Raw genomic sequence first — 13,639 nt, 5'->3', positions numbered from 1 at the left:
CGGGGATGTCCGTCCGTCCCCCCCCCCCCCCCCGCTCCCCTTCCCGGGTTCTCTGACACGGTCACAGCACAGGACGCACCGGGGAGGTTCTGGGCACGGCCGTGTCCCCGAAATTTGCCCCTGGGAAGAGAGCCCGAGCCAGACGATATGAATGCATTACTGAACGGAGAAATATCGAATGTTTCTGTACGTGTGCGTCGCCAGAGGTTTGCACAGTTTGTCTGAAAACACCCAGAGCTGGAGGCGGAGGAAAAAGGAGGGGGATTTTAATAAAAACCATTTGCCACTTGTCTTCAATTAGGGTCCAGAAATTTAGCAAAAAGAAAAAATGTCTAGATTTTTTCTCACTTGCAGTCGGGATCAAGAGGTAAACGCGGCGCCCATGCAACGGTTCCAGGGCTCGGAATTGAAACGAGAGAGCAAATTCAGGCGGCTTTGTCACCACTCGTGGCGGCGTGGCCGGCTGTGGGGGGGTCGGGGGGGGGGGACCGGCAGGTTTCCAGCCCTGACCCACACACGCCTCGCCGTGCTCCGAGGCTTCTCCCCTCCCGGGAGGGGCTTCTCCGCCCGCAGCGGGACCCCCGACGGGCCCCGGGAGCCCCGGGGCTTTGCGCAGCGGCTCTGCGGCCGTGAGCCGGGCGCGCAGCGGGGGCCGGGGGGAGCCCGGGGCAAGGTGGGGTGCCCTCGGTTCTCCAGTGCCATCGGGGGAGCCCCGAGCTGCCTGCTCTTTCCCCTCCCCGGGGCTGGGCAGGCACGGAGCCGCCCGTCACCGTGTCCCAGGCAGGTGATGGGCACCTCGGGATCTGCTACCACCCCCCCGCATCTTGGTGTCCATGACAAATAGAGGCAACGTGAGGCAGGAAAAGGGGAGGAGGGAGATAAAGACACGCACACAATAGCCAGGCAAATTGTTAGCAACTCCGGCGTTTGGGGAAGCCGGTACTGTAACTGCGCTCTCATCAGTCACCGCTCCTGAAGTGATAGTAAAAATGCATCTAAACATGCTGCGGTGTGATATATAAAAGCACAGCGGGATGAGCTGCTTTCCAAAAAGGGACTTGGTGATTGGATATGCCCTGGCATGATTGACAAGAGCTTAGTTTGGTAAAGAGAAGACACGCAAGCTTTCACAGCGGGATTTCTTTTCTAAAATATATCACACTAGCCTTTGAAAAGCGCCGCACACTATAAGGGAAATAAGGTTGCTTTATAGTGCGCTGACATTTCTTTAAAACACAACTAAGATCAAAAAAAGAAATAAAATGTGTTCCAAACACAATGTTTTAATTAGTTTATTCTGTGCATTTGCTTTTATCTGGTGTATATATCACGGATCCCCACCCTTTAATTAAAACAACTGGCTGCCTATACAACAGCAGAGACAAATGCTTAACTTTCTCCTTTGTAGCTACAAGCAAACGCAATTTACTACAGCTCTCAGAAGAGTTTTTAAAATAAACGTGGACGCCTTGAAAGCTATCGGGGAATGGGCGAAGGTAGCGGGAAATGGCAGTTTCTTGGCTCTGAAAACTTGGGAGGCAGCGGGGTCCCGCGGGCAGCCCTGCCCGCAGCCGCCTCTGCCCCCTGCGAGGGGACTTCGACGGAGCGGGGGCAAAGAGCTGCCTTCAGCTGGGAGCCGCAACTGGAGGGCTGCAATGGGGCTTTCGGTTTGCTTGGCTGCTTTTTGGAGTTGTTTTTGTTTCTCTATCTTTTTTTCCCCTTTTTTTTTTTCCTTTTTTTTTATTATTATATTTTTTTCCCTTTCCCCTCGGTGCCGCCCCATTGCAGCCAAGGTTAGCGCACCGGCTGCTGCCCGGCTGTAAGTCGAGGCACCTTTCCTAACGCGAGCTTTGCTACACAAGGTTCTCGTTGCGGACCTGATCTTCCGGGGAGGGTAATAAAAAGCATCGACTCCTTCACCCCGTGGCAAGCACACTGTTTACGGGGTAGTCAGTGGTGCCGGGGGGCCCCGTCGCTGCCCACCGCGCCCCGCAGCGCGGGGCCTCCGCGGGGCAGCTGAGGAAAGGCGGCATTCGATGGGAAAAATAGGGAAGGGGAAGGGGGGTGGTCTATCGGCCCGAAATCTGGGGAAACGCAAGAGGGGAACGGGCTCTGCCCCGAGCCCCGCGGTGGCAGGCGCAGGGTGGTCGGCCCTGGTGGAAACATTCGGGCGATGCCCGCGCCCCAGCGCCGCTGTTCGGCCAGCTTTGGCCCCAAGGCTTCCAACGGGCTGTTACCGCCACAAGTCGCTCCCGTTGCGGGGCTGTTTCACCCGCGGAAGTGTGCGAGGGCTGAGGCCGGTTCGTGCCGGGAGCCGTGGCCGCCCTGCCCCGCTCCCATCCCGCTGGGGGGGGTCGCGCCCCCGTCGGGGCTCCGGGCTGGGGGAGCCGCTGAAGCGCTTCGTTCCCCCTTGCTGGAGAAGGGAATGGTGCCGGCAGAGAAAAGAACGGCAGCGGGTTGTACCCCGCGGCTTTGCGGCGGCACCGCTTTTCCCGGGGAGAAAAAAGCAAACGGGAAAGGGAATGGGCAGATCTCCCCCGGGGGACCCGCGGGGACGGGTCCCCGGACCGGAGGGGAAAGGGGGAGTCAGCTCTCTGCCCCGCACATTGGGGAAAGCCTTGGCTGTTGACGGGAAAGTCGATGGGCGATGCGGCCGAAGGGGGGATGGCGAAAGGCAAGAGGTGGGAACGGCACAGCCCTCGTTTTGATTTTTTTCCTAAGACCGTAAAGCATTCAACACGTTGTTCCAACACGTTTTGGGGTGGCGAAATCGTGTCCCCACCTTTGGGGGATGCCGGGGCGACGGGAGACACCCCCGTTTTCCCGCCGCCGGTGTGCCCGTCGGTGCCGACCCGCTGTCCGTGTCCCGGCACGGCGCCGTCGGAGCCGGCGCTGGGCGCACGGCCCGACCCCACGGGCTGGAACCGGAGGGACCCGGCACCCCTCTGCCGGAGCCCGCCTACGCCCGGTCCCCTCGAGGCCCCTCCGCTCCACCAGGGCCGCACTGGACGGTTCCACGTCGGGGAGTCCCGGCCGGGAGAAAAGCCCCCAGCCCGGGGCCGCGGGGAGCCGTGTCTCCCGGGGAGGGACACTGCCGCCCCCCCCGTCTCCGTGCCCTTCCCAGGGGTGGGAATAAGAGCTGGGAGCGAGGGGAAGCCCCGCGTTTAGGGCTCCCGGCGGCGGGGAGAGCGCCTTGAGCCCCGTGCACCGCAGGCTGGCCATGTCGCGGGTGCAGGTGTCCCCTCAGCTTCCCTGGGGGGAGCTGCTGCAGGCTGGGGGGGTGGGGCAGAGAGGGCTCCCCGGGGCCTGGCAGCTCCCCCCGGTTGGTCCGCAACAGCCGGAGACCGCTTTCCCCGGCCCCTGGGTGTGCCGGTTCCAACGAGGCGCTTTGCACCCGAACAAGGGGCTTATTACCGGGGCTTACACCTGTTGCGAGGCCCCGGGGTGGTTTGGCCGGGGGGGGGGGGGGGGCGGACAGGGCCGGGGTTGATTTGGGGCCCGGGGCCTCACGTCCCCCTGCTGCCCCGTCCTCCGCGGTGCTCCGAGGCTGCGGAGCAGAGTGCGGAGCGGCCCACCGCTCCCCGTGTGCGGGCAGAGGCGCGGGGCAACCCCGGGGGACCCGGGGCAGCCGTCGGGGGCCGGGCCGGGCCGGGCCGGGCCGCTCCGCAGCGCCGCCTGGTGCCCGGCTCCGCTCCGGGCCCCGCTGGAAGCCGCCGCCGGGCGGGAGCGGGTGGAGGCGGCTTCCGCGGCCCCGCTTTCGGCCCTGCTCGGTGGGCCCGGCACCGGGTGGGCCGCTCCGGTCCCTCGTGGCCCGGGGGTGCGGATGCTCCGAGCGGCCCGGCCCGGCCCCCCAAGGGGGGACAGGGGGCGGCCGGGGCAGGGCGGGCTGGGAAACAGCCGGGGCTCTGGGGCGGCGACCCCCGGGACTCCGGGGAAAGGGCGGCTCTGCCCCGGCAGCTGATGCCGGGCTGGCGGCTCCCGAGCCCGGGATGCTTCGCCGGAGCCCGGGGCTTGCGGTTGCCCCTCAGGGCTCAGTCACGCAGAAAGGCTGACTAAAGTCTGTGTCCCCCGCAAGAGCGGGACAATAGAGCCACCCTCCGGGTCACAGGTCACCTCCTCGCTGATTGAGATATTCGCCACTTCCCCCCACCCCCTCCGCTCCTCGGAGGACTTCAAGGGGGCGATTTCAAGGGGGCGGCCGGAGGGCCCGGATCCTCTCGGCCGGGCCGGGGTGCCGAGCCCCCCGCTTCCTCCTCCTCCCGCTCCGGGGACCGGGGACTGCCCCGTGTCGTCCCGTCCCGTCCCGTCCCTCCCCAGCTTTGCCGGGGGCTTTTCGCCCTTGCCGGGGGGCTGCCCGGGGTCACTCGCCCCACGCCGTCTCGGTGCGGGCACGGCGCAGGGGCTGCCCGGCACCCTGCGGGGCCGCGACCCGCGACGTCCCCTGCCCCTTGGCTTTGCCTTTGCCGCCCTAGGTGTGGGGGGGGGACGGGACCCGTTCATCCCGCAGCAGCTTCAACTCCTCCTCGTGGTTTTCCCACTCGCTTCCGAACCCGACGCGTGTTTCCCAGCCGGCTGAGCGCGCAGCTGAGTTCCTGTTCGGTTTTGCAAGCGGAACTTTTCCCCACCGCCAGCAGAGAAGCGAAAATCCCCGACCCGGGTCCGAAAAAACCCCGGGCCGGTTGCCCTGCTGCTCCCCCCCTCTGGTGCCAGCCCGGGCTGCGGGACGGAGCCCCCCGGCACCACCGTTTTGTCTCCCTTCGGTCTTTCTGCCTGGCCGGCCTTTGGTACCCCTCGCCCCCTCTGTTGCCGAAGTTCAGACCTGTTTACTCCAGCCCCTATCTCTGAAGTTCAAATGTACATGTGAGTCCCCTCCGCTGAGTGACAGCTGCAATGGAAACGTCGCGTTCGCTCCTGGTTTGCATTTAATTACAGCGGAGGTGCAATATGTTTATGGCAGAAGAAAAGCTACTTGTCTTTACGCTTGTTAGGGATATTCATTTGTCCACGATAAACCGCGTTTTAAAAGGTATTTAGGGCGTATGAAATATTCCCCTCGCCGGCCGGCTCGGAGGTCGGTGCGGGGGATTTCTGTTGCTGTTTCCCCCCCGGGCTTCTTTTGCCTTTTCCTCACACCCCCGGCGGAGGGGACGAGGGCAACCCGCGGAGCCTCTGCTCCCGGGGCCGTTGCCGAAGCTCCCCCAGCCCCTGCCCGCTCTGCCCCACTGCGAAATCTGCCGTAAGGAGCAGGCACCCACTGGGGACCATTTTTCCTCCCGCGCCGACCTGGCGCTGCAGGGCCCAGACCTGGCGCTCTTCCCTCCGGCGAGGCTCCCCCAGCCGTGCCCGGGCGCTGGGTCGGGGCAGAGTCGGGCTCCGGGAGCCCCCGGGGCAGGGCGGGGGCAGCACGGGGGGAGCCCGGCGGGGAGGGCCGGGTAGGGCCGGCCACCGAGCGGGACACGCACGGGAACCGGGCAGCGGCGGGCGCGGAGGGACCCGCACCGCTTTCAAGGGGCTTTGCGGTTTTTGTGGCTGTTAAATTCCCAAATCATCCCAAAGGAGGGAGGAAAAAAAAAAAAAAAAAAAAAAAAGAGGTGGAGGAGAATTACAGGAATATCTGTTCCTGACGTAAAGCAGGGTGTCTTTCTCCGCCTTCCCCTGCTTTGGGAGTACGACGGGAGCAGGAGAGCCTGCGAGACTACTTTTCCGGTTGCTGTTGTTTGCCTGTTTGCAATTGAGATAGATTTAAAAGGGAGAGAGATGTGATGGTGATGTTCCCCCGCCTCTGAAAAATAAATGCAGGGATTGGGACCGGCCAGAAATACCGCTGAATAAAAATGGAATTTACTGAAGCGTTAAAATATGTGCAAAATATATTATACATTTTATTATTATTACGAAAGCACGGAGAATAAAAATCATAGGCCACAGCGACAATGCACTGAAATAAAACGAACGCGTTTTATGCCATTTTTGGTCCCCGAGCTGGCAGATTCCAGCTAGGAAGCGATCGGATTTAAACAGTGTCTGTACGGCCGGCTGCATATTGTTCGGCGCACACATCCGTACAAAGTTGGCAGAGTAGAAAGGGGAAACGTATAAAAAAAGATTTATAGGTTAATTTATGTAGCCTGATCCGCGAGTCCACTGCGGCACGGCGGGGCTGCGGACGCCGCTTTCTGCAAAGCAACCAAATACTCTCCGAAACGGCGAGTCCTCGTGCAGAGCTCCCACCGCTGCCTCTGATCCCCCCCCCCCCCCCCCCCCCCCGGGATGCTTTTCCCGAAGCCCCGCGGTGCCGCCGCCGCCCGAGCGCAGGGACTTTTTTAAGAAAAAAAAAAAATAATAATAATAATAAAAATAAACGTTTTTATTTTTTAAGCTTCCCCCGCCGCAGAGCCCCGCTCGCTGCATCTCCCCGGGCCGGAGGGCTGAAGGTTGCTCCCCCCCCCCCCCCCCCGCGCAGCCCGCCCGGGGAACCGCAGCGCTCCGCGGCGTGGGCACCTGGGCGCGCAGCGCGGCTCGGCCCCGGCGGCTCCCGGCGGGCTCCCGCTGCCGCCCCCGGCCCGGCGCGGCCCCGGCGCATCCCATTAGGGGCAGACAATGCGCCGGGCTACACGTGAGGCCTCCTGCACAAGCAGGGGTCAGTCGCCCTCGGTTCCTCCAGGTCGGCGACTTCAGAAGCGCGGCCCTCCCCGGCGCTCAGCTGATGGGCTAATTGAATTATGCCCCCCCCCCCTCTTTTTTCTTTTTTTTCCTCTCTTTTTTTTTTTCTTTTTTTTTTTGGGTTGTAGTTGCCGAGAAAACCCACCACGTGCGGGAGGTAATTAATTACCCCGCCGCAGCGCTCCGCAGACAGGCAGGTAGAGCCACCTCCGCTTCGCAGCGCCGGGGCGGGGGGGGGGCGGGGGGGGGTGGGAAGCACGGTTTCACCCCGCTGCCCTCCGCCGCCGCCGGGCCCCGGGAGCCGCAGGTTGGTGCCGGGCAGCCCCGGCCCTCTCCGCCGCTCCCGAGGGAGGGCTGCAATCCTGCCCGGTCCTCGGCCGCTGCGCGCCCCCGCGCAGCGAAGGCGGCCCCGGTCCCCCCCGGGGGTGGGTCCCCCCTCTCCCGCCTCTTGCCGTGCTGCGGGCTCGCCGTAACGGCAGCGAGGCACTCACCTTCCAACTTTGGGACTGTTCTTGGCGGATGTGGCCTGGGCAATTTGAGTGTTTGACGGGCACCGGTGTTACCTCTCGGGGAGATTTTATATCGGTGGCTTTTTTTTTTTTTTTTTTTTTTGTCCTCCCTGCAAACCCTAAAATAAAGAACGCGAAGTCTTTCCCGGGGCTGATTGGGGGGAACGATGTGAAAGGGCCGCGGTTATAAAGCGCTGCTTGAAGCGGGCTCTCAATGCGTCTCTGAACTTGATCAGATTTTACGTTTCCTGCAGAGAGCCGGCGGCGAGCCTGTGAGACCTGCCCAATAGACAGACTTGGGGGCTCAGCAAATCTCAGGATATTACAATTACAGCCATCTTTCTTTCTGCCTTTTATTTCCACTCTTGCTCCCCATAGTTCTTTGCAAATGCTTTCCAGAACAGAAAATGAGTGGATTTATAGCGCTGTCTGCAACTGATAATTGTTCCAAGGCTGAACGTTGCCTTTGCAAAAATAAAATTAACAAGGAAAAAAAAAAAAAGGAAAAAAAAGAAAGAAAGAGAAGGACGAAAAAGAAAGAAAGAGAAGGACGAAAAAAAAAAGAAAGAGAAGGACGAAAAAAAAAGAAAGAGAAGAGAAAGAAAAAAAAAAAGAAAGATAAAATAGAAAGAACAGACAAACGAGTGTACAAAAAATAGAGCACGGGAACCGCCGCGCCGGGCGCTGCTCGGCCGTGCTCCGCGGCCCGGCGGGGAGGGCAGGGACCGAGCGGGGACCCCCCGGTGCTCGGCGCTGCCCCTGTCCCCTGTAGGGAGCGGGCCGGGGGGCGCGGGGGGACTCGGGCCGGCGAAGTTGGCCCCGTGGGGCTGGCGGGGCAGGAGCGGGCTGTCCGCGCTCGGCTCGGGTTCATGCAGGCGAACCGCTGATAATTAAAAAAATGAACCGCGCCCCGCCGCTGTGGGCTCAGGCGGGCTTTGGGTTTAGTTTTGAAGCGGCGCGGCGGCTTCGCGCCGGCTTTACGCCTGCCCTCTCCCCGTGCGAGGCGCCCGGGGGCCTTCCCCCCGCGGCGTGGGGCGGCGAGCAGCGGGATGGGCAGGGGGCAGCGCGCACCGGGACGGCACGGCGGGGGACGGCGAGCCCGCGGGGCTCGGCTCTCTTGTCCCTGGGCCCGGGGCTGCCCCGCGGGGCTGCGTCCGCCCCGTCCAGTGCGTCCCGTCCCGTCCCGACCCGTCCCCCCCCCCCCGCCTCCGTTTTACCTGCGAGCCGCGCGCGCCCAATCCCCGTCCCCGACGGCTGCGGGGCGCGTGCCAATCAAACGCGGCGCAGCCAATGGCGGGCCGGGCGGCGGGTCAGCTGACGCGGCGGCCGGCGGCTCCCCATTGGCGCGGCGCGGCCTGGCCCCGGCGTTGGTTTATGTGCGAGGCGCGGGCGGGCGCCCCGTCAGTGCCCGACGGCGCCGAGCGGGAGCGGGGCCGCGCTGCGCCCTCGCCCTCGCCCTGCTGCGCTGCGCCGCCCGGCCCGGCCCGGCGCGGGGGCGGGCGCCTCCGGGGGCGGGTGGTGGTGGGCTCGGGGGGCTTGTTTTTTTTTTCTTTTTTTTTTTTTTTTAAAAAGCTTTTTTTTTTATTTCCTCTCTTTTTTTTTTTTTTTCCTTCCCCGGACGGGGGGTGCTCGCCCGCCCGCGGCGGGGGGTTGGGGGCGGGGGCGCGTTTTGGGGTGGTTTTGCACTTTTTCGGGGGCGGGAGGCAAGGCGGGGGGGCGGGGGGGGGGGGAGTTAGGGAGGAAGGGGGGCAGGCTGCCGCCGCGCCGCCGGCCCCGCGCCCATGACGATGCTGCTGGACGGAGGGCCGCAGTTCCCGGCGCTGGGGGTGGGCGGCTTCGCGGCGCCCCGCCACCACGAGATGCCCGGCCGCGACGCCGCCGCCGCCGCCGGCATGGGGCTGGGCCCCTTCGGGGACTCCTCGCACGCCGCCGCCGCCGCCTTCAAGCTGAACGCGGCCCCGCACGACCTCGCCGCCGGGCAGAGCTCGGCGTTCACGCCGCAGGCGCCCGGCTACGCCAGCGCGCTGGGCCACCACCACCACCACCACCACCACCACCACGCCGGCCAGGTGCCCTCCTACGGCGGGGCCGCCGCCTTCAACTCCCCCCGCGACTTTCTCTTCCGCAACCGCGGCTCCGGCATCGCGGACGCCGCCTCCGGCACGGCGCAGCACGGGCTCTTCGGCGGCTCGCCCGGCGGCTTGCACGGCCCCGGAGGCATCCCGGACACCCCGGGCTACCTGCTCTTCCCGGGGCTCCACGAGCAGAGCCCGAGCCACACGTCCCCCACCGGGCACGTGGACAACGGGCAGATGCACCTGGGGCTGCGCGGGGACCTCTTCGGGCGGCCGGACCCGTACCGGGCCGTCTCCAGCCCCCGCACGGACCCTTACGGCGGCGCCCAGTTCCACAACTACAACCACATGAACGTGAATATGGGCATGAACGTGGCGGCCCACCACCACCACCACCACCACGGCCCCGGGGCTTTCTTTCGGTACATGCGGCAGCCCATCAAGCAAGAGCTGTCCTGCAAGTGGCTCGACGAGAGCCAGCTCAGCCGGCCCAAGAAGAGCTGCGACAGGACTTTCAGCACCATGCACGAGCTGGTCACCCACGTCACCATGGAGCACGTCGGGGGCCCCGAGCAGAACAACCACATCTGCTACTGGGACGAGTGCCCGCGGGAGGGCAAGTCCTTCAAGGCGAAATACAAACTGGTCAACCACATTCGGGTGCACACGGGGGAGAAGCCCTTCCCCTGCCCCTTCCCGGGCTGCGGGAAGATCTTTGCCCGCTCCGAGAACCTCAAGATTCACAAGCGGACGCACACAGGTAAGGCCCCCGGGGCTCCGTGGCGGGGTGCGTGCCGCCACCACCGGACCCCTGCGCGCCCCTGCGGAGGCACCCGTACGAGTGCTAATGAAATCTCGTTTTCGGTGACTTCCGCTCCTTTTCTTCTCCTCGTTTTTTTATTTTTAGGCCTGATTGGCTTTTCTCCCAATTAAATCAGCGATACTTTTGTCCAAGTATTTTTATTTGCAGCCCCGTCCTCCATTCAGCCCTCCGCACGGCCGGCGGGAAGAGGGGGGGAAGGCAGGAAGCAAGCGCTTTTCGGCTCGCATCCTTGAGTACGTCCCGTAAAACTGTCCGAGCCGCTGAACTGCTCTTGGGTCTTCTCCCTCCTCGGGCTCACCGAGCGCTGTCCCCGCTGGAGCACGGTGCGGGGCTGGTGGGAGGCAAATTCAAAGTAACAAAGGCTGACCTGAATTTACTCGGCACAAAACAAACCCCGCCGTCCCTCTTCCCCTTCATCATTTTTTGGGGTCCTTGTGCATCCCCAAAGTGGGGGCCGAGCGGGGCAGAGGCTGTCCTGGTAGGAGGCAGGTGGGGACGCGGAGGGGAACGGCCCTCCTTCACCCTCTCTGAATTTCGCAGGTGAGAAGCCTTTCAAGTGCGAGTTTGAGGGCTGCGACAGGCGCTTCGCCAACAGCAGCGACAGGAAGAAACACATGCACGTCCACACCTCGGACAAGCCCTACATCTGCAAGGTGTGCGACAAATCCTACACCCACCCCAGCTCACTTAGGAAACACATGAAGGTAATCACTCCTGCGCCCCCAGCTCTATCCTCCCTGAGCACGGACGCTCGGTCGCTGGCGTGCTCGGGGCCCGTTTTCCCGCGGCTGAACAGGGCAGAGCTGCGCAGCGCCCGCTGCAGTGCTCCTGGCATGGCCTGAGCGGTCGCCGGTGCCTGGGCCATGGCTGGAGCGCAGCCTGGGGAAATGGCGTAATTTCTTTTTGCGCTGCTGCTGGTGCAAGTGCTGCCCGGTTTCCAGAGCATGGCTCCGCTCAAGAGGGCTGTGCAAATGCAGCCCCCTATGCTGGGATGCTGCAGCCGCGCGCGCCGGGATGCTGCAGCTCCCTGTACTGCAGGGAAGCGGCCGGGAGCTGTGGCAGGCGTTGCACCAAGCCGCTGGCGCTCCGGGTGACCGGCAGGACGTGCACCGCCCGCTTGCCGGGCGGGGACCGAGCTGGTGGCCCCTGGTATCCCTCCTGCCTGGGGCAGCATCCTGACCTGGCTCAGCGGGGTGGCGGGGGGGCCCTGGGCTTGTTCCCATCTCTGCCTCTTGGTTTTAGGTGCACGAATCCCAGGGGTCGGACTCTTCCCCTGCAGCCAGTTCGGGGTACGAGTCCTCCACCCCCCCGGCGGTGGGCTCAGCCGGAGGCAAGGACTCCACTAAAACGCCGCCGGCCGCCCTTCAGAGTAACCCCGGCCACAACCCTGGACTACCCCCCAATTTTAACGAGTGGTATGTGTGAAGGCAGCAGCTGCCCAGCCAGAGACTGGACCAAATGCGTTGGGAACAAGGAAAAAAGGACATGCCAAGCCAACTGCAGCTCGCTCCCGTGGAAATGGAGTTTCCACACCGATGACCGCATAGGGCTACACCTAGTTAACTGCCAGGATCCGGAGGGGGGTCTTTTATTATTATATTATAATTATTACTATTTTTTACAAGCCGAGACGCTGGACTAGCCATGTCCTTATCTCAGGATTGGATTTCTTTTTTTATAGTTGTCATTTTTTGCAATCGCAAAAAAAAAATCGTTTCTTTGTTGTTTTTGTTTTGTTTTGTTTTGTTTTGTTTTCGTTTTTTTGTTTGTTTGTTTTGTTTGGGCTTTTTTTTCCTTCCCTGTCCCAGTACCTCTTCCTCCGATTCCTCACTTTTTATTTTTAATTTGTTTTGTTTTTCCTTCTTTCGGTGGGATGTTGACATGAGGATGAAAATTCTCCTTCGCCTTAGTGGTGATTGTTTAAACTTACAGTCTTAAACCGTGCCAAAGTCCTGTTATGTCTTGAACTTTCCTCTCTAGCTCTCCTGCTTCTTCTTTCTCTGCTCTCCTTCTCTTTCTCCTTCTCTCTCTCCAAGCATTACACTTGTGAATGTATTCTCGTCTGATGGGGTCGGTCAGTATTTTTCAGGATGAGGATGTGGTGTTTATTCTACCCAGATTGTGACGTTTAGTATAACAGTTGCCTTTTTGTAATAACTTTTTTTTGTAAATACATATCCATGATGCCATATTTATCGTTCGTAATTTAATTATTGATACAAAGTGCCGGGAACTGAACAATATTTATGGGGAAGAAAAAATTGTTTTCTAACAAAAAAAAAAAATACAAACGAAAAAAAAAATCAACTCTGTACAGCTTTTGGTTATAACTGCTTTAGCATTAAAAGTTTATTGTTTTGGAAAGAGCCCCCGCGAGCCGTTTTTAACCTCCTCCGTCCTCCCCGTTTCGGGGGCCGGGGGCAGCCGCGGGTGCCGCCGCGGTCCCGGCTCGCTGCCCCCGGGGCCGAGCCGTTGTTTTCGGGCCGGCGCTGCGGGAGAAGCCTCCAGCTCCTCGCCGCCGCTTCTGCTGCTGCCCCTTTGTCCCCGCCCTCCGCTGCCGAACGGCTTCGCATCCCCGCGACCTTCCCGAGCGGACGGAGCCCGGAGCCCGGGGCGCGGCGCCGCCGAGGGAGAGGAGCACCGGGGGCAGCGGGGCCGCCTCGACGGGGTGGCCCCGACGGTGAGTACCGGGCCGGGGCGGCCGGCAGGGGTGCGGGGGCCGGGAGCCGGCACCGGGCTGCTTCCCGGAGGGGACACGGGCGACTTCGCGGCGTGCCGGACTTTATCTGTTATCGTCTGCTTTTGTTGTGTTTTTTTTTTTTGTCTTGTTTTGTTTTGTTTTGTTTTGTTTTCTTTATTTCTGACCAGGACGTGGCAAAGTGTCCCTGTCCCTGAGAGACAGAAGGGATTGAGCCGAGAAATCTCACCCCAGAAACAACTTCTCCAGTGCCACCCAGGAGCCCCAAGCAACCCGAGCGGCGGCGGATACCGCTCCCCGCAAACCTCCGGGCCCCGCTTCGGGGGATGCTGGGGGGGCCCAGCTGGGGCTGCAGCAGGGCCGGCAGCTGCGGCTCTCCTCCAATGCTGCCAACCTGGGCGTACGACTCCGCACCCGCATCCTCTGTCCGACCGCAAGGACCTTGCTGCAGGCTGAGCTCGGTGGCGGAGGAAGGCAGGGACCCCTTGGCTCTCCGGGCCCCCCAGCTCTGCTGGCCGAGAGAGGCCCCAGACGGGCCCATCTTGAACTTGACTTGGGTCACTGCGGGCGGCTGGGGCTGCCCTGTCTTCTCCCGCCTGCCGCGGGGTCTGCTTGTGCAAGTGACCCATGAAACCTTGCATGCTTTAAAAATTAACTTTAAATGAATTTCTCCTCTCTCCCCTCAAAAAAAAAAAATTAAAAAGGCATATCGGGCAGGAAAAGATGGGAGGGAGGTGGATAGCAATCTGTGGTGCTGCATGTCTGAAAAAAAAAAATCCCAGTAATGTTGAAGGCAAGTTTCCCACCCCACATTGCTGAGTTTGTCCCCCTGAAGGAGGTAAATGGTTTCCCTCCGAGGTGCCCTGGCCAA

At 62.0% G+C, this 13,639-nt stretch overlaps 1 protein-coding gene across 1 annotated transcript; it reads left to right on the top strand.

Moving 5' to 3' along the window:
* The first annotated feature begins 8,912 nt into the window (after positions 1–8,912).
* On the top strand, positions 8,913–12,436 carry ZIC3 (Zic family member 3). Its single transcript, XM_040572797.1, has 3 exons — positions 8,913–10,007; positions 10,611–10,774; positions 11,313–12,436. Exons 1-3 carry the CDS (start codon positions 8,954–8,956, stop codon positions 11,493–11,495), a joined length of 1,401 nt encoding a protein of 466 aa, XP_040428731.1. The 5' UTR covers positions 8,913–8,953; the 3' UTR covers positions 11,496–12,436.
* The last annotated feature ends 1,203 nt before the right edge of the window (positions 12,437–13,639 follow it).

The sequence above is a fragment of the Cygnus olor genome, chromosome 13, assembly GCF_009769625.2.
Source record: "Cygnus olor isolate bCygOlo1 chromosome 13, bCygOlo1.pri.v2, whole genome shotgun sequence".
Lineage (NCBI taxonomy): Eukaryota > Metazoa > Chordata > Aves > Anseriformes > Anatidae > Cygnus > Cygnus olor.
This window is presented reverse-complemented; position numbering and strand designations above follow the sequence as displayed.